Genomic DNA, 24,651 nt, shown 5'->3' with positions numbered 1-24,651 from the left:
TTGCCAAATTACAAAAATATTACTCCATTCGTTTTTTTTTATTTTTCCTATTTACTTTTTGAACAGTTTTCGAAGCATTTTTCAACTCTCAATATCTCTAAATATGCGTTATAAAAAATATATGATAAAAAAATATATATTAAGATGAATCTAACAAGATCTTACATAGATATATTTTATCTTCAATATATCTCTCAAAAACCTTTATTATAATTTTTCGCTTCTTAAAGTAGAATATTTCATGCCTTCAAAAAAAAGTAGAATATTCCAAATGTGAAGAACGTTAGAAAATGGAGAAAGTAGTAAGTTGAATATTCTACAATACTCTCTATGTTTCCTAGTGTTTATTTCCTTTAGAATAATTTATTTTGGAAAGAGAAATTTGATTAAGATTTTTAAGACATATATAGATGATAATATATATATATATATATATATATATATATATATGTGTGTGTGTGTGTGTGTGTGTGTGTGATATCTTGTTAGATTCGTCTTAATATATATTTTTTTATCATAAATTTTTTTTATAATTTTTATAATTCATATTTAGAGATATTAAAGCTTGAAATTTTTTTTAAAATTATTATGCAAAAAGGAATAAAAAAGAACGAACAAAGTAATATTTTTTGCAAAATAAATCCCAAAAGAGGAGTTTAGAAGGGATTAAACAAAAGTTTAATCGCTGTGGCGATTATCACTCCTCAAAGGAGCCGTAGAAAATGGAGATGTAGATCCTCCAATAAGCAACCTCACGTCTCAACCAATAGCCTAAACCAGATTTACCATTTACTAACACTAACCGACAAAAATTAGCAATCGACAAAATACGCGCATTAAAGGGCCTTTTCGTGAATTCCAGTTTCCAACTACATCCATATAATTTGTATTATTTTATTTTGGTTTTGACAAATTGTTTATTAAGGAAGGCTCATTATGAGACGATTTAATATGAATTGACTTAATTTTAAATTTTATAAAAAAATTATTTTTATCTAGTTAATTTCTATTTTAGTTAACTTTTATGTAAGTTTAACTTTAGACTGCTAGTATGAGCTCGTCTCATAATAAGACGGTCTCATACAAAATTTGTTGGTTTTTTTTACTCTTACTTTCAAATACAGAGTAAATACCACTTGTTGAAAAAGTTTTAGGTTCGATTCTCATTTAGTATTCCCCTTTTCCTCGGTCCATCTTTAATAAAAAAAATACGAATAAGACATTCATTCAGCATAATATGGCTGTGGCCTGTGGGGGTAGCTGATACCTATATAATTGTAAATATTGAGAGTAAGTATTAAATGTTTAGTTAGTCATGTTAAATATTGCAATTTGATAAAATAACTCTTACGGCCCGTTTAATAGGTGATAATAAACGGTGGTAATGGAAATGAAAAACTAGTGTAATTTTGATTGAAAAATATTTAAATTACCTTATGGCCATGTTTGTCCAACTTCAATCATCTCATTTTCTTCATAAAACTCATTCCAATGCATTACCATTGGGAGGGGTGGTATTAGGTGGTAATGAAAATTTATAAACAAAAAAAAATAAATTTGTGATCAAAGTTTAATTCCCATGGGAATGATATGAAACTTTTGATGAAATTTTACACTAAAAATCATTCCCATTACTACCATTTAATACCACTAACCAAACGGGCCGTTATGGTAGTTGAATTTAAAATTTATACAATATAGAGAAAAATCATAACTTTTGAAAGCAACTAAATGGGTCATGCCAGTTAAACGAATAAATTATGAAATAATAATGTTTTTTAAAAGTAGTGATTTACCTTATTAAAATTAAATTATTACAAATAATTTAAATTGATATGCTTAACACAAGTTGGGAAGTAGTTCACAAATAATTGATAGTTGATAGCTAGTAGTGGTAGCTAATTAAAATGCCTAATTTGACTAATTAATTTTATTAATTAGTTTGATTAACTGATTTTCAAAATGCTGCAGGGAGCAATTTGTTTAAAAATAGTTGATTCATATCAATAAATTGTTTCAGCTTTCAACCAACTAATTTACCAAACCATCACATTATATATTGGACCATCCAACCATACATTTTTGTCAATTAATATCATTGAATGAACTACTTCTTTATGTCGCAATCCTATTCAATTTGCCTTATTTTTATTTAGTCCGTATTAATGAATTTTTCTAGTTTCTATGACCATAGTAATTTTACTTTCTATATATTTTTTCCTAAATACTTATTATTTTAACCCACCTTACTCCACTATTTGCAAAAAAAATAAAAAATAAAAAATGAGACAAAATGTATAGAGGAGTATTTTACCAAACACTCCCTCATTATTCTTAAAAGTAGGACGGCTTAGTATTTAATTTCCGTAAAAATCAAAATTTATTTTAGATATTCATGCCTTTATTTGCCTACCTTTCTATTTTAATTGATTTCAGGCGATGAGGTTGAGACTTCGAGAAAAAAAGAGCGTACAAACAAACATACACCCAGAACAAGAGAGAGAATTTAGAGAGAGAGAGGGAGATTGGAAGAAGAGATAGAAAGCTCGTGATCGTTTTTTCATGGAGGTTCTGAGTCAAAGTCGCTGAATCAATTTACTAATCATTGCTTCGATCGCTATCTATTTCGGTCACCGGAGAGATTTTTCCGGCGGCGATTTTCTTGAAAGTTAGGGTTTTGAGTTTTTGCGATTAGAGAGAAAGAAACATGACGATGGACAGCAACGGATATGGAGGAATTGAAGAAGAGTACATTAGAAGACATCATCAACATGAAATTTCTGAGAATCAATGTAGTTCGCTTTTAATCAAGCACATTAAAGCTCCTGTTCATTTGGTATATTAATTTAATTGCTTTTGCTTTTAATTGATTTTTATTCCGTAAAGATCAGTGTTTATAGATTTGTAATTTTGATTCTTGAATTCTTACGATTTTCAACTTCTTTGATTAGTTTGATAGCTTTGGTTGACTATTTTGTTTGACGATCCACTAAATAACAGTACTCGTTTATGATATGTTTGCTAAAGTTACCAGTTTAGGAAAGTGTAGCTTAATTTTAGTTTGGCACTGTTCTTGCATGAAGAATTAGTTGCTAGAAAAACAGTTTTTATTTTCTGATTGATTAGGTAGCCATCGTCCTAGGATTTTTCCGTTCTTGGAAGTCGTCTAGGTTAATAACTTTTTTTTTTTTTTGCAGATTGATATCTAGCTACACGAATAGTTGATTGATAAGTTGAATAGCTAACAACTTGCGTTTTCACTGGTCGCATGTCTTGTTATCACTGTGTAAAACTAATATCTGCAATAGTGCCTTTGGAATATGGAGAAAGGGGGCAATTGATGTTCTTCACATAATGTATAAAATCTGCTAGTTTTTGGGTTGGGGGTGACAATTGAGGAAGTATCCATGAAAGTTTGTAAGGAAATCACATGAAATGTAAATCTTCAAAGCCAAATTTCTAACATATTTAAAATTTTTTTTTGCGATTCTTGTGTCTTGCTATCAAATTGCAAATTATTCTATTTGTTATAGTTCCTTTGTTATAGGAAGAAATCGATGTTCTTCGAATAATATACTCCTATTAATAATTATTTTGTTAGTATTTTTTTGGTGAAGCTTGAGGAAGTATGCAATGTAGGAGTATATAAAAATTTGTAAAAAATCTTTAAATGATGGTTGAGAAATAAGAATCATAAGCTTACAAAAATAGGACGGTGGTTGAGATGCGAGGAAAAAGGAAAGGAGGTTTGTTGTGTAAGTTGGCGATTTTTGGAGGGATAGGCTACAGTTTTTTTCAGTTGCATTGATGATATTGTTGGCTGTCAATTTATTTATAGAAAACAACCAACATTGTTTGGCGATTTTTTTTTGTTAATATACAGTGTTTGCATGTCAGGTTTGGTCTCTAGTGAGGAGATTTGATCAACCACAAAAGTACAAGCCCTTTGTTAGTAGATGTGTGGTGCAGGGAAATCTTGAGATTGGAAGTGTGAGAGAAGTTGATGTTAAATCTGGTCTTCCGGCTACTACTAGCACTGAGAGGTTGGAGCTTTTGGATGACAATGAGCATATTCTGAGTATCAAGATTGTGGGTGGAGATCATAGGCTGAGGGTATGATACTTCTTCTTTATAATATTTTGTTTTTCTCATTTTGGGGAAGGAGTGGGAAGGGATTGGTATTGGTTTTATGTATAAATTGTAATATCGTTCTGTGGCATATGTCAATTTTAGCAATTACTAGAGAAATGAAAATGACACTTGATACTTAATTTGATTGCTATTGATATGGAGGATTATTACGTTTTACCTGCATTTTGTAATTATTGTAGGTGTTTAGTTCACCTGCAAGGTCTCTTCATATATTATTATGCTGGGTCATTTCATTCACCTGCATGGCCTTTTAAATCTATTTAAAAGGATGTCTGGTTGGTGAACATTCAACATAATTAGGTCTGGAGTCTGGACCCAAAACCAATCCTAAGCTTTCTTCTTTAGTGTTCTAGATCAGCAATAACCCAGTTTGATGTCTGATTTCATTCACTTGTTAGATTTGCTTATAAAATGTGTTGAAAATGGAAAAGATGGAGACATTTATTTATTCTTAAACACCAGTTTTTTCTGTGTATACTGGCGACAATACAGGAAAGGAAACTCCAAAGCATCATTTGTCTTCTAGTGTGAATGGTAAGAATTCTAGTGATTGAATGTTAGTTTGACCCCATTTATTGTCCATCTATAAGCCTTGTGTGGAGCTCCACAAATAGTTGAGTATGATTGTCATTTTATTAGAAAGAGGTGGCTGTCAAAAGGAAAAAGTTCAACTAGATTGTTCCATTATTTGTATACTTTCTTCTGTGGTTTTGTACTCCTTAATGGAGTCTGTAATCAATATCACCAGGTCTGTGTTGTGTTTTTTCTCTTCCAGAACTACTCTTCGGTTGTGTCCCTCCATCCAGAGATCATTGAGGGAAGGCCTGGGACGATGGTGATTGAGTCATTTGTAGTTGATGTACCTGAAGGGAACACCAAGGATGAAACCTGCTTCTTTGTTGAAGCTCTGATAAAGTGTAATCTCAAGTCACTAGCTGATGTTTCAGAGCGTTTGGCTGTACAAGACCGAACTGAGCCGATTGATAGGATGTGATTAGGAACCTGGCATGATAGGAGGACAAGTTTCTTTTCTGCCCATGGATGAAGCTTTCAAGGTTTCCAGATTGCAGAGGCTATCTTGGGGTTGACTGGTACTTCTATCTTCTAGATTCGACTGCTCTCTCAATAGTCTTTACCTATTTTCTGAGTGGTATTGCATTCTGAGACTGGTGAAAATTACTGTATTCAGGCAGTAGTAGAACCACAACCATATAAAAAGTGTGCTTAAAAAGTCCTCGGAAGAGCGAAAGATACGGAAACTGTGTCGTTCTCGAGTTTTTTATAGTCATGATGTTTGTCCATGCATTCTAGTTGTATATAAAACCATGTGATTGTGGAGACGTTTGTAGATCTCGTCAGACTCATATTATAGCTTCTGTTGAGAAATTATAGAGGTTGTCTGATAGGTAGTCATGAATCACATTAGAGTATAGGGAGGAATGAAGGATTGTAAGTAGTTTTTCTTGGTGTCGTAAATTCATCGTCACTTGTGAATTACTGTCATGATTCTCGTAACTTAATAGTCATTTTTTCTGCTGTTTAGTTTAGAATAATTCTCTGTCATGTACCTTTCCTTGTGCATTTATGGTTGAAGGGTTAGTTCTTATTCTTCTTTCTTATCTAGTCAATCCCTCTTTGTCCCCCTATCCAGAAAGTAATGTACATGTAAATATCTATCAAGTTATCAAATGAGGCTAGAGTGACTCATTTAAGTTTTATCAAAATATACAGCTCTCTTCTTTTTGGGTAGGAAGAAATGACTGAAATTGCATTACTCTTGATAGCCATCACCCTTGTGTTAAAAATAGATTATTTTTGAATGACTCTTGATAGCATATGTTTTATAACTTTATGTAATCCATCAATTTTTGATGTATGGCCATGGCCATGTCGATGAAGACAAAAAAGACCCAATTTATTGTTATGATAAAGAAGATTCTCGATGACCCCGTGCTTTGAGGTGGATAAGGCGTTGGCATATTGTTTTAGGGCTACATGGGCCTATGGGTCTTTCTAATGGTCTTATCTATGGAGGGAAATCTACTTTTCCAACTTGTGAATGAGAACATTTTCGTTTTCTTTTTCCAAATTTGTGATCGAAAAAGAAGTAGATCTTTGTTTTTTCATCTATTTTATAATACTTGACACATTACTATATATTCCTCTTGCAACAATCAAGGAATGTGAATATGCCATGAAGTGATTTATAAATTGTCTTATTTATTTTTATTTTATTTTGTATTTTATATCTTTTAACTCTTGGACTTTTTGTCACTTTTGAAGGACAATTAATGATTTTAAAGCATTTTCTTGTTAGTTATACTGGTGCCAAGTTAAAATGGTTTTAAGTATTATAGAATTGAGCTAATTCTTATGGAGATGCTCCTACCACTTGCTTCTATTCTTATTTACATATTTTAACTCTTTTAAATTTTAATACTTCATTATTTATACATTTTAACTTCTCTTTCAATATCATATACACAATCAAATGTTACAGTTTTTGACTTAGCAAATTCCATGTGGTAAGCCTGAGGTTTTGGGTTTTTCACGTGGTGACTAAAACTTTTAAAAAATGCGTGCGTGGTAATTTTGAGTTTTATCAAATTGTTTCATTGTGACCTTTTTGCGCATAAAACATTAGCAAACGCTAATTTTGAAGCTTCAAGGTTGTTGTACGCTTATTTATGCGACTCACCATTTTAAATGCCATCAGTTTTAACCTTTTTCCCAAAAGTATAAACTCTAACTCTATTATTTTTGGATTTAGAGGAAAAATATGATTTGGATGAAAAATAATAGAGTTAAGGTTTATATTTTTGGGAAAAAATTGAAACTGATGTCATTTGAAATGGTGAGTCGCATAAATAGACGTACAACAGCCTTAAAGCTTTGAAATTAACGTTTGCTAACGTTTTATGTGTAAAAAGGTCACGGTGGAACAATTTGATAAACCTCAAAATTACCGTGTAAATTTTGTAAAAGTTTTGATTACCGAGCCGAAAACTTTAGAATTATCATGTGGAATTTCCTGTTTAATTTTAGTGCAATACTCGTATAGTTTTTTTTAGGACGTAGGAGCAACTTTTTTAGTACCCTGTTTGGCTGTTTCTAGGCGTATCACGTATGGAGAGGGTGAGTAATAGGAGTACTTTTTCTGAGAGTAAATCTGTGCGGTTCTGAAGGCAGAAATGCAGGGGAATATCCTCATTTCTTGATTTGGATCTCTGAAGGATCTTTTTCTGGGAATGGGTGCCAAGAATTTGTTTAATACTCCCTCTTTCGTCATGCTAATATCCAAATTTAGATGACAATTGTTTAATGCTAGCACTTTTTAATTAAATGTGCAACTATTATGGGAGGGTAGGATCGTAAATCTACATTAGATGGCATTTTTTACTCGCTAGTTTGGCACTTCTAAATAGTGAGTTAATACCCATCCTTAAATCTTCATGTTCATATAAGTAATTGTGAAAAATTGTCTCTTGATGAAATAACATTAAATAAAAAGCTCATATTCTCATAATACTTTTATGTATTAGATGAAATATTTAATTCATATATAAGATATGTTTTTTGATAAGACCATGTTTTACAACAATTTGTGTTTTATAAAAAAAACTCGATTTTATTTCTTTTTGGAGCAAAAGTCTTCTTAAAATATTGCGCCTAGCGCTGGTCATTGTACCTCCCGAATTCAAATGGAGACGAAGAGTAAGCGATAAGGTTGTAACAAATAACTCGATAAAAATTTAGCTTATTTTAGATGAGTGATCAAAAACAACATTTACTTTTTCATGCTTAAAAAATACTTCTAAACTCACATTAGATTTTCCCCAAATAAGTCACGTAAATTATCTAAGTACAAATAGTAAGAGAAATTGTTCAACAATTCTTTGAAATTGTTCAACAATTCTTGTTGAGTAGCAAATTTATGGGTCACAAGTCACAACAATAAAAGGGCGATAGAACATAAGAATTAGAACATTTGACGAAAATTTGAAAAAAATAAGATAATTTAACAACTTTATTCAAAAAATAAGCTTCGAAAAAACTTTATTTCCAAAATAAGCGTCATTGCTTTCGAAGCTAGGCTTGGTGTAAACTCGCTCTTACTAACAGCGAATTAAAGTAAATGGTCAAAATTTGAGTCAAGCCTCAAGTCGCGGTTAGTAACAGCGACATTAAGGTTGACTGGTCAAACCTTAATGTCGCTGTTACTAACAGCGACTTGAGGCTTGACTGGTTTGACTTTTATTGACTTTCTTGTATGAATTAAACTAGCCGTTGTTAAATTGAAAAATAGCCGTTATGAAGTTGAAAATAGCCGTTGTTATTATGTTCTATTAATAACTCCATCATTTTCCTACTTCATTGTATCCAATCTCCATCATTCTTGTTCTAGTTAATCAATTTTTAAAGGTAACATAAGGTATTATGTTAGTGTTATTCTCAATTTATAAATGTTAATATTATTTTTGAATGTTTAATTAGGTTACTATATCATATGTGTTCCGTAGATGTCACAGGAGCATTCTATTGAAGAGCTTTGTGATTGTGGTTATGAAGTTGAGATTAATACAGATTGGAGCGACTTCGATCCTGGGCGTGATTTTGTTGCTTGTCCTTTCTACTTGGTTGAAGGATTAGATTGCACATACTTTAGATGGATTGCTCGGAGGGTACCAAATGGCAGAGAGACTTAATAATACGGCTTGAAAAAGAAAAACAAGAGCTTAAAGACTTAATAATACAAAATGTCACTAATGTTCAATATATACAAACAGTATACTAATGGCCTAATGCTAATCCTCCTCCTGTACCCTGTCTAACTGTGACGGTTTACGACGCCTCCTGCGATAGTAAGAGGCCGTCGCATGACGCTCAGGTAGGGGAGGTGATTGATAATGTGATGATCTAGCCCCTTGTGAGGACCTGGCACCATAGTCGGGACACGTTAAGTCTACCTCATCAAGATGAACGTCGGCATGATGAGGAGATGACCACTGCTCGTCCATACTGGTGTCGGGCACAGCGACTTCTGGAATGAAGTGCTAAAACTGTGTCTGTGTCCCTAGGAGTATGCCTTGGGCAATTTCCCACACAGGCTCCTCTTGGGTGGAGCTGATGACAGATGCAAGGCCCTGTGCCTGCATTAAGACTGAAGTATTAATGAAATGTATAACATGTAAGTTCTATGGATAATAATCAACGTTGAAGAATACTTACAAAGTGTTTCATCGTCGGTGCTGCGGGAGCGTACTGGGTTGCCGCGGTGATACCTCGTGGTGTCATCCATCGACGAGTGATGGAGAGGAACCACGACATGTAATTCGCCGAAGTAGGTGCGCCTACAACCTCGATCGACGCACCTTGGGCCAGTAGCTCCATCATGTGATCCCAACGAGCTATATGGCGCTAGTTGATCTCCAACCAGTTCTTGGGCTCCCGACTCTTGCGTGAACTGTGATGGAGATCCGCTACTGTGTCACAAGGTGGCGGGATGCCCTGTACCATTCCAAATTGGCGCAGTACGCGCTCAGGGAGATGCACTTCGACTATGTCGAAGCATATCAAAGGTACAGAGGCTCTCCACGCCCCTGACAAGATCCCTGAGTGCTGAGGCAATGCAGCGTATGCCTCAGCGGGGTAAGGGTCCCATCAAAACTTCACGTGAAAATGTAATTAATAAATTACGCAATATGATAGTTACAAGACAAGTTGTAGTGAAGTTTTTACCTGGTCAGCTCGAAGTAGATCGAGTTGATCGCGTTAGAACCCCACGCCCGATTCTGTGTGGGTCCTTGTACGTCTTTCAAAGGACCATCGCGATCCATACGGCACATGTGGGGGTGGAAGAATTGGTGGAGGAAATGCACCACGTCCCACACTCCTCATCGGTTGCCCAATGAGAATGTGCTCCCACGCCCAAAGCTATGAATTACAGATATAAGTAAGTAATTGAAACACAAAAACAAATTAAGAAATAAAGCGTTAACATGTAAAGTTAGTATTACCTGCAGAGTAATCAGGGGCCCAGCGATCTCCTTCACGTTCTTCCGTGAAGCTTCACATAGTCTTCTATACAGATAAGCTAGGGCTGCGGAACCCCAGCTGTAACCGGAGATGACCTCCCATGGCGCATCAAGCAATGTCAAGTATAAAAGTTGTACCCTGTTGCCAGTCTTGTTGGAGAACAAGACAGCACCAATCAGATATAAGAGATACGCCTTAGGGTATCTCTCAACGGTAGCCTCATCAGCACCTTCAGGGAGGTGCGAGAAGTTCTGCGCAAGCCATGCTACACGTAGGCTACTCCCTTTGGCTACCTCTGCGGGAGGTCGGACTCCTAATAATCTATGTTACGTGCAAACCATGTTACGCGCAAGCCATGTTACTACTTGATCGAATTGATCCATTCCAAAAGCATACAACAGTCACACGAAATGAAGCTATTTCTACAACAATACGTACAAAATCAACATCACCATCAAGTTCATAAATATATACTACATAACAACATTGATTAAATTTAGGTTTTGCATTCAAACATTCTCTAAATTAAATTCAAATTTAGGGTTCGCATTCAAACATTTTCTACATTAAACTAAAACATATTCTACATTAAATTCATGAACAAACAACCTCAATATGAAGATCATGGCAAATAACAAGTACATTTGACATATTCATAGAATTTGATATTATATGACCAATATAAATGACATACATTTTAAAATCAACAACAACTAAAAAAATTATAATAAAAACGTACCTTAATAAGCTGTAGATCAACAAGAAGTAGTAAATTGCAAGTTTAAGAATCTGCATTTATGTGAAAATTTATGAATATTTTGTGAACCCTAATTTTCGAAAATGGAGAAAAACACAAAAAAATAGTACCTTAAGTGAAGATAGGAAGATGACAGAACTAATTAGTAGTACAAACTTGGAATTTGATGAAAATAATTGAAGGATAAAAGTTATTTTAATGGTGGAAAGAAGAGGGAGATCTCGTAGGTTACAAACTTGGAATGAGGGAGTAAACTGAAATGAGGAAGAAGGACAACTGAAAATTAAACTCGCATTAAGTCGCTGTTAGTAACAACGACATATGAGTTGACCAGTCAACTCCTTAAGTCGCTGTTACTAACAGCGAATTGTCCCTTGGCTCAAATTTTGACCATTTGCTCTAATTCGCTGTTAGTAAGCGCGAGTTTACACTAAGCCTAGGTTTGGAGGCAAAGACGCTTATTTTGGAAATAAAGTTTGAACGAAACTTATTTTTGGAATAAAGTTGTTAAATAATCTTATTTTTTTCAAATTTTCACATTTGACAAAGGTAAAAAATTGTAGCATCGTGAAGAATAAACTATTTCCTCTCAATTTTATTAACAATGTAATTTTATCACTTTGTAAAATTTGAACGAGTATTGAGATAAAAAGAAAAAAAAAGTGCATACAAAGATTATCTAAATAAGATGTATAAAACTTAAGTTTATAAATGAGTTTAAGAGAGAAATATAATACCGCTATGAAATTTAAAATGTAGTAATATTCAAAATACATATAAATTGGCTTGAAAAATAGAGTACTATGGTTAATTTGAGATGAACTTATTATGAATATCAACATGTAATCAAAAAAACAGAGCATACACTTTATAAGCCAAAAAGATACTATTTCTCAATAACTTGAAAAGTGCATGTATACCATCTTTAATTCATCGGTATAAGACAAATCCCAACAACTAGAGTACTAGGTTATCAAATGCACCGGACATCAACTTTGCAACACAAAAATTACTCTCCTCGAACCCTTCGAGATGTCAACATTTTAGAAAGTTCTATTCATATAATCATATCAATAATAATCAAGGATAGCTCGACACTCAACGCGAAGTGAGGATGCCGCTTTGATTCTTCTTAGATGGATCGATTATGCCTGGGGATTTGGAAGCTTAACAGTCTATTTTGGCCTCCGATGAATCGACATGCATCTTCAAAATATACATTTTCATATTTTCTTCATCATCAAGTTCATGTGCAAGTGATAGGTCAAATTTCAAGTTTGGGTTATAAGTTCTTGATCATTAACATAGAAAACCTTAATACTTATCATTCACAATTAGTGTCTAATTACTATTGTACAATTTCTGATATTTCCAACATAATTTCCTTTTAAACACTTCAAGAAAGCCCACTACTATCTCATAGAGTACACACCTTTTTTCTGAAAATTCTTCTGAAATTTGATCTGCAAAAATGAATGCCTTCGAAAGGAATGACTTGCACCTGCTATTTATGGTAAGAATGCTTTGTATGTTAGTGAACAATCAACAATGATATCCCGAACAGTTGGCGAGCTGGGTTTTGTTCGTTCCACGACAAGCATCAGCTTCACTCCAGTAACGTTCAATAGCTAATAATAAGGGACACCCGGTTTAGGCCAATACAAGTTCGCCTTCTTGCTGTTGTTGAGGCTCCGTTAGTTGCCTTTCTTCACGATACGGAAGAAGAATACGTTTGATGTCTTCCGAACTTAGCGTCTCATATTCCAATAGTGCATTGGCAAGAGCGTGCAGCGCCTTTTCATGCTGGGACATCACAATTTGAATAATATTAATCCCGATTCAAGACTAAAACTTCAAATTCTAGTGAATTAACAAATGGTGTTAGAGTATATAATATAACCTAGGGTCTCAATCATCAGCTTAAGCTTTTGGTTGAGTTGGTTCCTCGACATGGTATCAGAAGCTAGCGTGACAAAAAGTCACGGGTTCGATTTAAACCACCCCACATTTAAAGTGGAATATTCAGCGCATGTGCGCATCCATACTTCTTGCCCAATGGGCTCTCGTGTGAGGGGGCGTGTTAGAGTATATACCATGGATAAAGGGGTGAGACTATTCGCAAACACATATAGTAAATTATCATTTCTACCATTTAATACAGATTATTCGCCTACCAAATAGACCATTGGAATAAAAGCTCAAGTCATAACATGTAGCTAAAGTTAAATGTAGCGCAATTCACTAATTATCAAACTAACCTTCTTTAGCAAGGCCTTCACCCGGTCATATGCATCTCTAAGAAGTTTGACAACCTAATGAACAAACGCAGAAGATTGGGTTATACAGCAAACAAACAAATCAACAAATAACCATCGAACGGTAGGTTCTTAGACAGACCTCTGCATCGATACGAGATTGCATTTCTGAACCTGGTCTATCTTTGAGATGAACGGGACCAATTGTATCACTCATCCCACAACTTGTTACCTTACAAATCAAACGGAAAATCCGACAAATGTCAATGAATACTGAAAAAATACTTTTCATAAACAAAAATTTTTTACGGATGCATACCATATATTGAGCAAGCTCTGTAGCAGTGTTGAGGTCACTACTCGCTCCAGTCGTGACATGATCTTGACCGAATATAAGCTCCTCTGCGACCCTACCTCCCATACAAACATCAAGACGAGCCAATAGTTGTTTCTTGCTAACCGAGGTCTCATCATTTGAAGGGAGTTGTGTAACCATCCCCAAAGCGGATCCACGTGGCACAATCGTTGCTTTATGGATTGGATGAGCACCCTCAGTGTTCAAAGCCACAATTGCATGCCCACTCTCATGGTATGCAGTAAGCTGCATGTAAAAACAAAAAGAAATTACTCTAATTTATCCATTAAACTTGATATTATTCCGATTTCTTGTTCACTTAGTAATTCATAATACGAAGTTCTTACAGTGGTATATACAATTGGGTCCAGATTTCAGAAGCCATTGTACAATTAGAGTAAGAAAATAACTCCTCAGTCCTCAATGTACTAACGCACTTATGTTTTGTGGAAAATGATCTTATCTAAAAGCTTGCGACACAAACGTTGCTAATATCCTTCAAAACTACTGCCTGAGCATTTTTTATATACCAATAAAAATAAATTATGCTCCAATCCATTCTTCCCATTTGTCCCATTTCTCATTATACGTTTGCTGATACACTAATTCAACACATAATATCTTTAATTATGTAAAAGTAAAAATTTATAAAAAGTTGAATCAAAAAATCTCACTTGACTATCTCGTAGCTTATAGATTAACAATAAAACACAAATTAAGAGTGATTGATGAACATTGTAAAATGAGAAATGGGATAAATGAGAAGAATAGGAAAGGGTACTATATACTCCTATGGCCCTCTCATTTTGCACCAGTTGCAAAATGAGTAAAATTAAGTAAAAGGGGAAATTGGGTTGGAGAATGTGAAAAAGCAAGTGGAAGATAGAAATGAGTGGTTAAGATGGAGATAAAGTATAAGTTTGTGAATCAGATTAAAAGATGAAGAGCGGAACCATTGTTAAAAATGGAAAGCGTGCAAAATCAGTGCGACAAATTAAAATAGAAACTGATGCAAAATGAGAGGGAGAAAGGGAGTACTACATATAGTGCCCACAAAAATAGAAGTTTGAGCTTCAAAATTATGCAAGACAATTTTTTAGGTAAAGTAAGAGATCGGTCTCCTCTTAAGTTTTCAAATATACTATACATTCTTCAAGTCTAACATATTTAGTGGGGCAATAGAGTATCTATTTTTAAGGGATATGAATGAATGCCTATTAAATTGTCTCCTTAAAACATTTTAACATATTCTATCTTCCTTATCAGGCAGCTACGGCCTCGAATTATTAAAATCATTTAATCACCTTTTTGGAGTCCTCAGTCATGAACATAGTTTTTCGCTCCGTACCCATTAGTATTCTGTCTTTTGCGAACTCCAGTTGAGCAGCCGTCAACTTTTCGGCACCTTCAACTGCAGCCTTAATGGCAGCTATGTTGACCAAATTTGCTAGATCTGAAAACGAGAATGTATGAGACCTTCCTATTCCTCTGAAAAATATAGATGCTGAATCTTTGATACAAAGGATAAATATCAAGACCAACTTTGTGTTGATGTAAATAAGCACAAATCTACCTGCTCCATTGAATCCAGGGGTACCACGAGCAATCGCTTTGACGTCAACATCATCAGCAATTGGTTTATCTTGTAAATACAAATCTAGGATATCTTGGCGACCTCGTACGTCTGGACTGGGAACAACAATCTAAAAAGAAATCTTGTTAAGAGGGTTCTGTTACTTATGAGCATAGTTACATGGAACGTGGAACGTAGCCACGTTCCACGATCCGGGAACGTCCGTCCTCAATCACCACGAATCACGACGCAAATCGCTTAAGGAGACGTCTCGGTGTAGAAGACATTTTTAAAAAGGTATTTTGGCCTTTATTTACAAATTAAAGAAAAAGGAAGGGAGAAAAAAATGAGATGAAACCTAGAAATCTGAAAAAAATTCCACTTGAAAAAAATAACAAAATAATCATTTCAATTTAATTTCGTTTTCAAATATATATTTTATACATAATGTATCTCGTACCCAATCGTTTCCAACTCAATCTAGGTTGCGTTCCGTGTTCCCGTTCCCCGTTCCAAACCAAATGTCATTCCAGATAACAATGCTTATGAGAGAAAACACGTGTTTGATATATTTAAAGATTGGGTCCATCTCAGAAATGTCAGAACAAAATTTGGGGACTTTAACTACGGCAAGGGGCAATCAAGTCCATTACCGACCCGTTTGGTAATCGGTACTAAATGGTTGGAATGAGAATGATTTGTAGTATATATTTTCATGATATGTGAAGAAAAAAATACACACACGTCTTGTTCTAAAGAAGTGTCAAAGCGTTCCTAGACTTGCATCACTCGGACCGCCTCACATAGCTTTGATATGTATTACAAGATAACAAAACTTACATGCCTATCAAATCTGCCAGGTCGGGTCAAAGCAGGATCGAGAATATCAGGCAAGTTTGTTGCAGCCATTAATATTATGCCCTGTAATCAAAGTAAAAAAAAAGTAAGATCATACTACATCAACGCCATTAACTTGTATTGCATACCTCGTTCTGCTCGAAACCATCCATTTCAACAAGAAGTTGATGCAATGTCTTTTTGGTATGTCCTTCCCACTGTTTTCTTGTTGATCCGATGGCATCGATTTCATCAATAAAAATAATGCATGGAGCCTGTAGAAAAGATAAAATTTATTTTGTCAATGGGAAGACATGGGCCATGTGGCAATATTACATTCGAAATCTGCATTATGTTAAACGGAAATAATACAAAATGGCGCTCAACAAGCTAGTGTGCCAGTTGCACCGCACATAAAAAGACAAACCTTTTTCTTGGCTGCTTGGAACAAGGACCGCACTCGACGAGCACCAACACCAACAAACCTGCAGCAAATAATTTCAATTTAATCGAGAACGTCGATAGCTGTTTTTTAATAGAAGCTGACACAGAAAGCGAAAAGGGTACACAAGTGCAAGAAAATCAAATTTCAAAAGACATCAAGAGATAATATACAAAAACTTACATCTCTTCGAACTCGGAACCTGCTCGGTAGAAAAATGGTACTCCAGCTTCTCCAGCAATAGCCTTCAATGTTCCAGATGCGTTAAAAAGTCGTAAGCTTTAGGCAATATGAAAAGTACTAAAACAAAATTTTAAAAAGGACTACATAAAAAGCGATTTTACTGCTTTAAGAAAAGCTACATAATAAGAAAGGATAATTAGAAGCTTTGTCTTTCATTGCCTGTAATGGATGTTAAACAAAGCTCAATCTTTTAGGTGGTTTTAACAAATGTAATTGACAAAGAAAAATAAAGCCCATAATTTACAAATAGGATACAAAGAGTTGCACCCAAAACTTTCGCAAGGCTAAAACAAACAAAAGCTTCTTATTGGTGCCAAAAAGTAATGCAAGGTGCACCGTTAACTCTGAACATCCACCATTGACTAACAAAATAACATGTAACAACATTCCATTAACTGACTCCCATCTACGTGGGATTTGGGGATTGGTGTATGCAACCTTACTTTTCTTAGTAATAACAAAGAGGTTGTATTCGATTGACCCTTGGTAGCAAACATCTTCAGCAACTTCATATAACAAAAAGTGCGCATATTTTAGCAGCCATTTTGATATAGTTTTTTATAATCCATGTATCAGTGGTTGTTAGTGATAACAGTATTTTTGCACTATTCAGCCATACAAAGCACCAGGTGATAAACTAGACAGACAACATTGTACTCTAATTCCATTACCATGCAATTACTAAATCAAGAAGCTTCAAAAAGTTCGAGAAAGAAGTACCTTGGCAAGAAGTGTTTTCCCAGTGCCAGGAGCTCCAGTCAAAAGAATTCCCTACCGTCAGAAATACAGCTTTCTGTTATCCAAAGTGATTTAAAATATGCAAAAGGAATCACATAAATTGATCCTATTATTTAATAAAACACTAATATCAATAGAAAAAGTTATGATACACACCGGAAACTTGCCTAGATCTTAATATTAGCCGGTCAAAACTAGTAGAGTTGTTTTTCTTGAACAACTAGTGTAAAACCTTTTTTTTTTTTTTTTGAAAATACTAAAAGAAATAAAGCAGTTTGCAATTTTTTCATATTTTCAATAAAACTTCCTTTTTTTTTCCTTGTTTGGTTCAAGAAAACAAGGTCAACTTGGCAAAGGAAAAAGTAAAGCTTTACATGGGAGGTGCATGAATGATAACATGCATTTTTTTGACAATTTTTACTTTTATAAAGGAGGTGAATGAACGAATATGGTAAAGCACAGCCCTGTAGGATATTGTTTTCCAATGGCCCAGTACCCCTTCCCTTTTCATAGCAAACACATTTTATTTATCCCAGCTTTAAGGTTGGCTTTCCTTGCCCATTCAGAATTCATACAAGGGTTTGTTATAAAAGAAGGTTAGCATTGACTTCATTTAGTTAGTCCTTATATAAGACACGAAGCATGCCTAAGCACCAAATTTAATGAGTAGGGTCTGGGATCTAAAGATACTAATCAAAACAAATCCACGGTTTCAGGTTCTTTTCTTCTTTCGGGTGGCTGGGTGGCTGGGTGGCTGGGTGGGTGGGGTGATTGGTTTGCCCAGGAAAAGTTTAACTGAGGTAAAGCAAATTATTAACAGACAGCAAGATCTAGGAAGTGGACTGTTTCTGTTAATGACACAGCCGCGATGATGCAGAGGTTAGGATGTCTAAATGTCAGCGGAATGCAAATTGATGGCTGGAAGAAGTGCGGGAAGAGTTAATCATGCAGCTTGACATGATGGACATGTTGAACAGGTTGGGACTCGCGGAAGAGTGGCTTCAGGCAAAAAAATATCAACAAAAAATGCAAAGACATTGAACTAGGTCTAGATGTATCCATTCCCACCTATAAGAAGTACAAGTAGGAAGAAGCAGGTAGCAGTAAGAAAGACTGTCAAATAATTTCTAGAAAACAAAATAATGAATGGGAAAGGCAGTGAAATAGGAGCTGCAAGCAAAATACAAAAAATCATTCAATTCATAGAGACTTAGTTATAAAAAGAGCGAGAGGCACTAAAGTGCAAGGGGCTACACCTCGCCTCAATGTGCAAGGGGCTGCACATAATTTTTCGATTTTTTTTAACTATGTATCTCAGATCAGGCGTCCCCCATTGCGCCTTGTGCACTTCCTGTGTGCTTTCTGGAATGTGCCTCACTTAGACCCGACAAACTTATTTTCTGATGCCTAGGAGAGCCCCAGACAGTAGACACACTTTTTAAAATGAAAAGGACTGGTAACCAGTAGCACTGGCAGAACGAATGGATATCATGTGCAAAGATGCAATCTATATCATACCTCGGGAGAAAAAAAAAGCAAAATTACCAGAGTAAAGAAAAAATATGGTGAAAAAAAATCAGTAACGAGAAGTCAAGTTCATTGCCGTACATTATCATTTCACTTCTACAAATCTTTACTTATGTTCTCCAAGTTCATGTATTTCTAAAAATTCAAAAGCGATTATTCACAGAAAGTAAAAAAAAATTAACGGGATTAATAGCAACAAACCTTTGGCAACTTCCCTCCAAGTCGAGTAAATTTTTCAGGATTTTTGAGGTATTCCACCACCTCCTCAAGTTCTTGCTTGGCATCATCACATCCCTTAACATCCTTAAACGTTTTGACATTCTGAGGAAATGACAAGTAATCCGCACTTAAGAAACAGATTCAAATTTATAAACTACATTTTGCAACATCAAACTGTATGATAAAAACTTCAAGCAAAACAAGATTATGCATCACATTCTAGAAGAACTGTATCATGTTATCTTCTCGTTTAATCCACAATTACCCATAAAATTTTCAGATCTCTTCTAATCTAATCAATGATAAAATGGAATGAAAAAGCCAAACAAGTCGGAATTGAGAAAGGATAATACCTTTTCTGGGAGCACTTCCTTATTCAACTCTTTTGTTGAGTATGAAGAACTCGAACCAACGCCAGAAGCTCCTATACCACCTAAACTACTTATGTACTTCTGAAGTGCGGAAGCTCCCATTACCCTGAGCACAATCAAAACGAGAATAATTCAAAAACACAAAACTTGACTGAACAGGTTGTGAAGCTGGAGAACATATATTAAAAAAAATAAGACCCAAATCATTGGTATCAAATGACTTAATAAAAAATAGTTACAGCTACTGATATACTTCACAAACAGACTCACGAAAGAACTTGTACCAAACTAAACCAACAGCCAAAGTGAAGAGTATAGTTGAGAAGAGCTCTTGTGTAAGACGTGACATTTTGCTGGACGCCTTAGGATCAACCTGACAGATACACGCACAAAAGCACCATTATTAAGACAAAATTTAATTGAAGTAATTGTGACCAAATTACGTCAACAAATTTTACAGGAATCGAAGTGCAAAAAATAACTTCAAGCTTTCAGTATTATTGATACATTTCTAAAACCATGCGCCTTAAAAAATCAAACTTGATCATTACAATTATAAAAAGAAAGATATCCATGACAGACCACCTTACCATAACTACATGTAATGGCTGCTTCTCAGATATTCCAGGGCTAATTGAAAGCTCCTCTGTATTTCCTGATGCACGTTGTTTTAGTTCTTGCAGCTACAAGAAGTTATCAATAAGAACTTGTAACTCATAATTGAAAAGGTGGTACTTAATTAGATACAATCAAAAGCAATTATGTAATCCTCATAGTTTGTAAAAAGTACAGTATAAATCTCACAAAATACAGCATATTCAATCAAAAAAACATCAAGTTAACCAATGAGATCAGAAAAGGATCAAAGAGCACAGAAATGCACCAAACATAGAAAGGGAACAATGATCATGTAATCCACAAGACACATTACCAAAAAACAATCTCACACATGGACCACATCAAAAAGACGAAAACATTGCCTTTGCATCCCAAATTAGACGCTCTTAAAAAGTTGGCCTTTATGTTGAGTTATATTAACCAGTGGCCAGTCCATTTTCACTTGGTTCTGTTACTAGAGTGAACAGTAATAAATAGACTTTTAGCAGCCAACGTTCAAAAATATACCCACTTAGCCTCCAAATATTCATAAATGATGAAATTTTGCCCGTATAGCCACATTAGTTACATTTCAATATTAGCATACTAGATCAATAAAGTTTTCCTGGACAGTAATTAGGGTGAAAGTGAAATACGAAGAAGCAAACATTCTAATACAATGTGGAATCAATCATCATTAACATTACCAAAAAGGAACATATATAGAAACCCGTACTTAACATGGGCACATGATTTGAAATGGAGCATGGAAGTTATACAATTGAGACTGAATCAGCATGGAAGGCAAAAATGTTGAGCAAATTGTTTAACGTGTTTACTCAGGGCAATGATGCTACATCAATTTTACACGTTCCAACATCCATATCCACATAACGGTTGGTATAAAAACTGAAAGATCATTATTTTGATAGAAAGGTGTAGCATAAGCACGCATTATGATACATCTTTATAAAATAGAAGTTTATTTGGTTGTGAATCCGAAATCACAAAAACCTTTGAGGCAATAGCCATATTAGTGCTTGTCATTCTCTCCATGAGAGGGAAACGATAAGGGAACAACAATCAGTAATAAACACTATATTGTGCTGGCCTAAAGTGCACTGCTGAATTTTTGGTTGGTCAACAAGCACAAAAAGACTTGCTCGCAAAAAGAATCGCTTGCAATTGCAATTCACTTACACATATATTTCTCAAAATTCCACACATGGTATGTCAATATTTTCAAACGCAAATAAAAAAAGTTCCATAAAAATAAGCATTAAGAAGGTAATATCAAGGTAACAAAGACAGCTGGTCAAGACAAAGACAATAAACCTCAAGTGAATAGGAGGATAAAAGAGGAGGTGCGCCATATTAAAGTTTAGTGGCGTTCAGCAACACAAAATTGAACCTAGTTTGACGTAAAACCTCGAGCTATTGTCCATTACTGGTTTGAAGCATTTTAAATGTGATTCACATTCTTGACCACGTGTCAGGGTCTAAAATAAAGAAAAGAAAATCAAAGTGACATCAAAAGACATCTAACGGTTGATGTAATTCAGAAGTACAAGATAAACTTCAGATCATAACTATTACGGTCCATAATATTACGGTACATTATTATCAGAGATGCAGCTGAAGCAAGTAGAAAACATTAGAAATTGAAGCTTACCAATGTGGGGAGACTAGAGGGCTTCCTAGACTCTTCATCAGGTAGATAATCAGCAATGGCATTGGTAGCCACTAAAGCTCGAAGATACTCTATGACACCTCTGCTATCCACTGCAATTTCTCGTTGTTCAAAGCGCTTGATGACAGATTCAGGGCTGGAACAACATTAAAGACTCACATCACTCGTCTTTCTTTATTATGGGGGGGGGGGGGGGGGGGGGGCTATCATGTTGGGATCAGCCTACACCTTAGCAGCTATAGTGGAAATACACATATTAGAATAAGATGAAGTAGCCATAAAATCAGTTCAATGCTTAGCTCCCATATAATCAACACAAGATGAAATTTTGATTTACTACACACTCCTGAAACCTATGACAAACAAATTTTAAGCCATTTAATTGATAAATCCCATTAGCCTTATGAAAAAAAAAAAAAAATTTATCCCATTAGAGTTCATCAATTATTTCCATCACAGTAGCTTAAGTTGCAAGTTTGCAACTTGTATGAAAATACTCACACAATGCAACCGGTGGTTAAAAAATCCTTCAATTGTTTAACCGTGATAAAAAGGCATTGTTTCACTCATAAGAAGCCCTCACCCCTCGTTCCAACCAAGCTTCATTCACTTGATCTGACAAGATACGTTTTGTGACTCGTATTCACTTTACTCATGGATAAAGAACACAATAACGTATGCAAAATTGCAAACTGAACTTTTATTGAAGGAAATCTGAAATCTCAATGCTCATAAAGCTTGTAATTATAAAATAAATTCTACTTCGATTCTAAAAATAATCTAACCTAATAACAAATCTAATCTTCTAAGGACTTTAAAAGATAAGATATTAATAAAACAAACACGCTCATCCGTTTCCGCAGTCAGCAAACATTAGTCAATTTGTTTGAGATATTAACTCCTTTGTTACAAATCCGTTTCTCGCATATGAACAATCAGTGAAAAGCTTTCAAATACCTCCATCACATCCAATAGAAATAATCTTCACTGGATTTTTGTAACCTCAATTAGGAGCTCTAGAGTGTGATAATGTACCTTAACTATAAGCTTTGACTCTTGACGCAACACTCCTTCTCGAATTAGGAATGCATCAACGACTAACCCTACTCATATTAGGACTACTACAATTACACCTTCTAAAAAAGAATTACTTAAAATAGTAGGTTGATTCTTCGCGGGTTCTTCTATCCTCCATGTATACATTTACATCTTTGTCTTGACTTGGACAACAAGTCATAACCACATATTAACAAACTAACCAATGTGGCTACTCAATGGTTAAATCCATACACTCAGTCACTCATTCAACATGGTCATAAGTAAAGCTAGAAAGGTAATGTATTCTAAAAGCACTTAAAATATGAAGAAACAAATGGAACTTTAAGCTTACTACATATGGAAAATGGTTGTTGGGTGTTTTTCAAACATTTAGTAGACAAAAAAGCCTAAGCAAACAAAAAGGTCTTATAGAAGCTTATTCATTTTAGCTCAAAAACAAGAAATATTCCAATTATCATCAAAACAAGTTAAATTGTTCAAACCTATGCTTGTTAAGCTCAGCAAGCAAAGAGCTTTGCAACACAGCATCATTAGGATTAGCATCCGCCTGGGCGATCAAACGTTGAAGCCGCTTCTCCTGCTGCCATGGCCACCAACTAAACCACCCAGATAGCCAAATCTTCTCAAACCCCTTTTTCATAGTTGCCCAAATTCCCACTAAAAACACAACTATTGCTAATTTACGCTCTTCCCCATTTTTCTCAACCATCAAACCCTCTTCTCCTTCATCTCCTTTTTCTTCAATTCTAAAAACACTATCCTCATTACCACAACTTGTAGGGTTTTCACCTCTACCATCAAAAACTTGTTGCTCGGCATTAGAATTTGATGAAAATGGGTCTTCAACATGATCAGCATTTGAACTTAAATGGGGTTTTTCAGGGTGTAGATTGCAGCAATTTATGCATAATTTACAAGAACGAGAAAGATTAAAGCACGAAAAGGGTGAAACATAACGTGGGCAATACGAAAAACGAACAAAAGGGGATAAAAATGGAGGCTTTATCAAAAGAGAAGCTTGCAATGTTGTCATACTTACTTTAATTTCAAAACTATTTCTTGTTCTTGTTGATTTTTGGCCTGAATTTATTTGGGTATTACTAATTACTATTAGTTGATTTTGCAAGAGGTTATGAATGAAAGAAATTAGAATTAAGGGTTTAATTTATTTTTCTCCCTTTAAAGATGAACAAGGTACAACTATGGAGGAGAGAGAAAGAAATGAAGAAAGGGTGTGGAGAGTAAAAACCTTATCTTTGGATTGATTGAAATTGGCGCCTCATGGGTCAACTCTTTGTTAAATCAACGAACCTAAGGGAAGAAACTAGGAGTACTACTATAAACTTGGTAGAGAAGAAAAAGAATAGACAAATTCTTTTGGTTCATATTCTTGAAAATTAAAGTACCTTCTTATATTTGGGATTTAATTGAAAAATAATCATCCAAAATTATGGAAATTTTTATTTTTTTTGGATGTTTGATTGAATACTTGTATACCAAGATATAAAAAATCAATTATGAAAATATTTAAATATATGAGTATGTCGTAAAAATAAGTGCATTTAAGTGTATTAAATTTATTTTAATATACCATTTGTAGAATTTAGACTTTAGTATTATTTTTGTGATTGTGAAATAAGTTAATGACCCATGCCATAATTTTGAAATGATGAAATAAATACTAGTTATTTCACAATGAGTTAAAAAATAACTAAAAATATGTTTAACTTAGGAGTATTCTAAATTCTTAACGTAAGATATGCATTTTTTAATAAAATCGTGGTATAATTTCTATTAATA

The 24,651-nt window shown here is 34.6% G+C and overlaps 3 protein-coding genes across 3 annotated transcripts; 1 reads left to right on the top strand and 2 right to left on the bottom strand.

Annotated features, from left to right (window-relative positions):
- The first annotated feature begins 2,384 nt into the window (after window positions 1-2,384).
- LOC130805097 (abscisic acid receptor PYL8) lies at window positions 2,385-6,799 on the top strand. The gene is made up of 3 exons (XM_057669724.1): window positions 2,385-2,836; window positions 3,898-4,113; window positions 4,928-6,799. Exons 1-3 carry the CDS (start codon window positions 2,708-2,710, stop codon window positions 5,144-5,146), a joined length of 564 nt encoding a protein of 187 aa, XP_057525707.1. The 5' UTR covers window positions 2,385-2,707; the 3' UTR covers window positions 5,147-6,799.
- Window positions 6,800-9,123: 2,324 nt separating this feature from the next.
- Window positions 9,124-10,884, bottom strand: LOC130805416 (serine/threonine-protein phosphatase 7 long form homolog). The gene is made up of 5 exons (XM_057670193.1): window positions 10,831-10,884; window positions 10,170-10,439; window positions 9,977-10,086; window positions 9,382-9,635; window positions 9,124-9,302 (listed from the first exon to the last, which is right to left on the bottom strand). Exons 1-5 carry the CDS (start codon window positions 10,882-10,884, stop codon window positions 9,124-9,126), a joined length of 867 nt encoding a protein of 288 aa, XP_057526176.1.
- A 1,337-nt stretch (window positions 10,885-12,221) lies between these two features.
- On the bottom strand, window positions 12,222-24,235 carry LOC130805096 (ATP-dependent zinc metalloprotease FTSH 11, chloroplastic/mitochondrial). Its single transcript, XM_057669723.1, has 17 exons — window positions 23,334-24,235; window positions 21,775-21,928; window positions 20,096-20,188; window positions 19,790-19,878; window positions 19,488-19,611; window positions 19,117-19,236; window positions 17,371-17,421; window positions 16,591-16,652; window positions 16,393-16,450; window positions 16,115-16,240; window positions 15,969-16,049; window positions 15,129-15,258; window positions 14,860-15,008; window positions 13,520-13,801; window positions 13,343-13,432; window positions 13,204-13,257; window positions 12,222-12,748 (listed from the first exon to the last, which is right to left on the bottom strand). Exons 1-17 carry the CDS (start codon window positions 23,882-23,884, stop codon window positions 12,596-12,598), a joined length of 2,367 nt encoding a protein of 788 aa, XP_057525706.1. The 5' UTR covers window positions 23,885-24,235; the 3' UTR covers window positions 12,222-12,595.
- Window positions 24,236-24,651: the final 416 nt, after the last annotated feature.

Source organism: Amaranthus tricolor, chromosome 2 (assembly GCF_026212465.1).
Source record: "Amaranthus tricolor cultivar Red isolate AtriRed21 chromosome 2, ASM2621246v1, whole genome shotgun sequence".
Taxonomy (NCBI): domain Eukaryota; kingdom Viridiplantae; phylum Streptophyta; class Magnoliopsida; order Caryophyllales; family Amaranthaceae; genus Amaranthus; species Amaranthus tricolor.
Note: the sequence above shows the minus strand (reverse complement) of the source record. Positions and strands in the feature narration are given on the sequence as shown.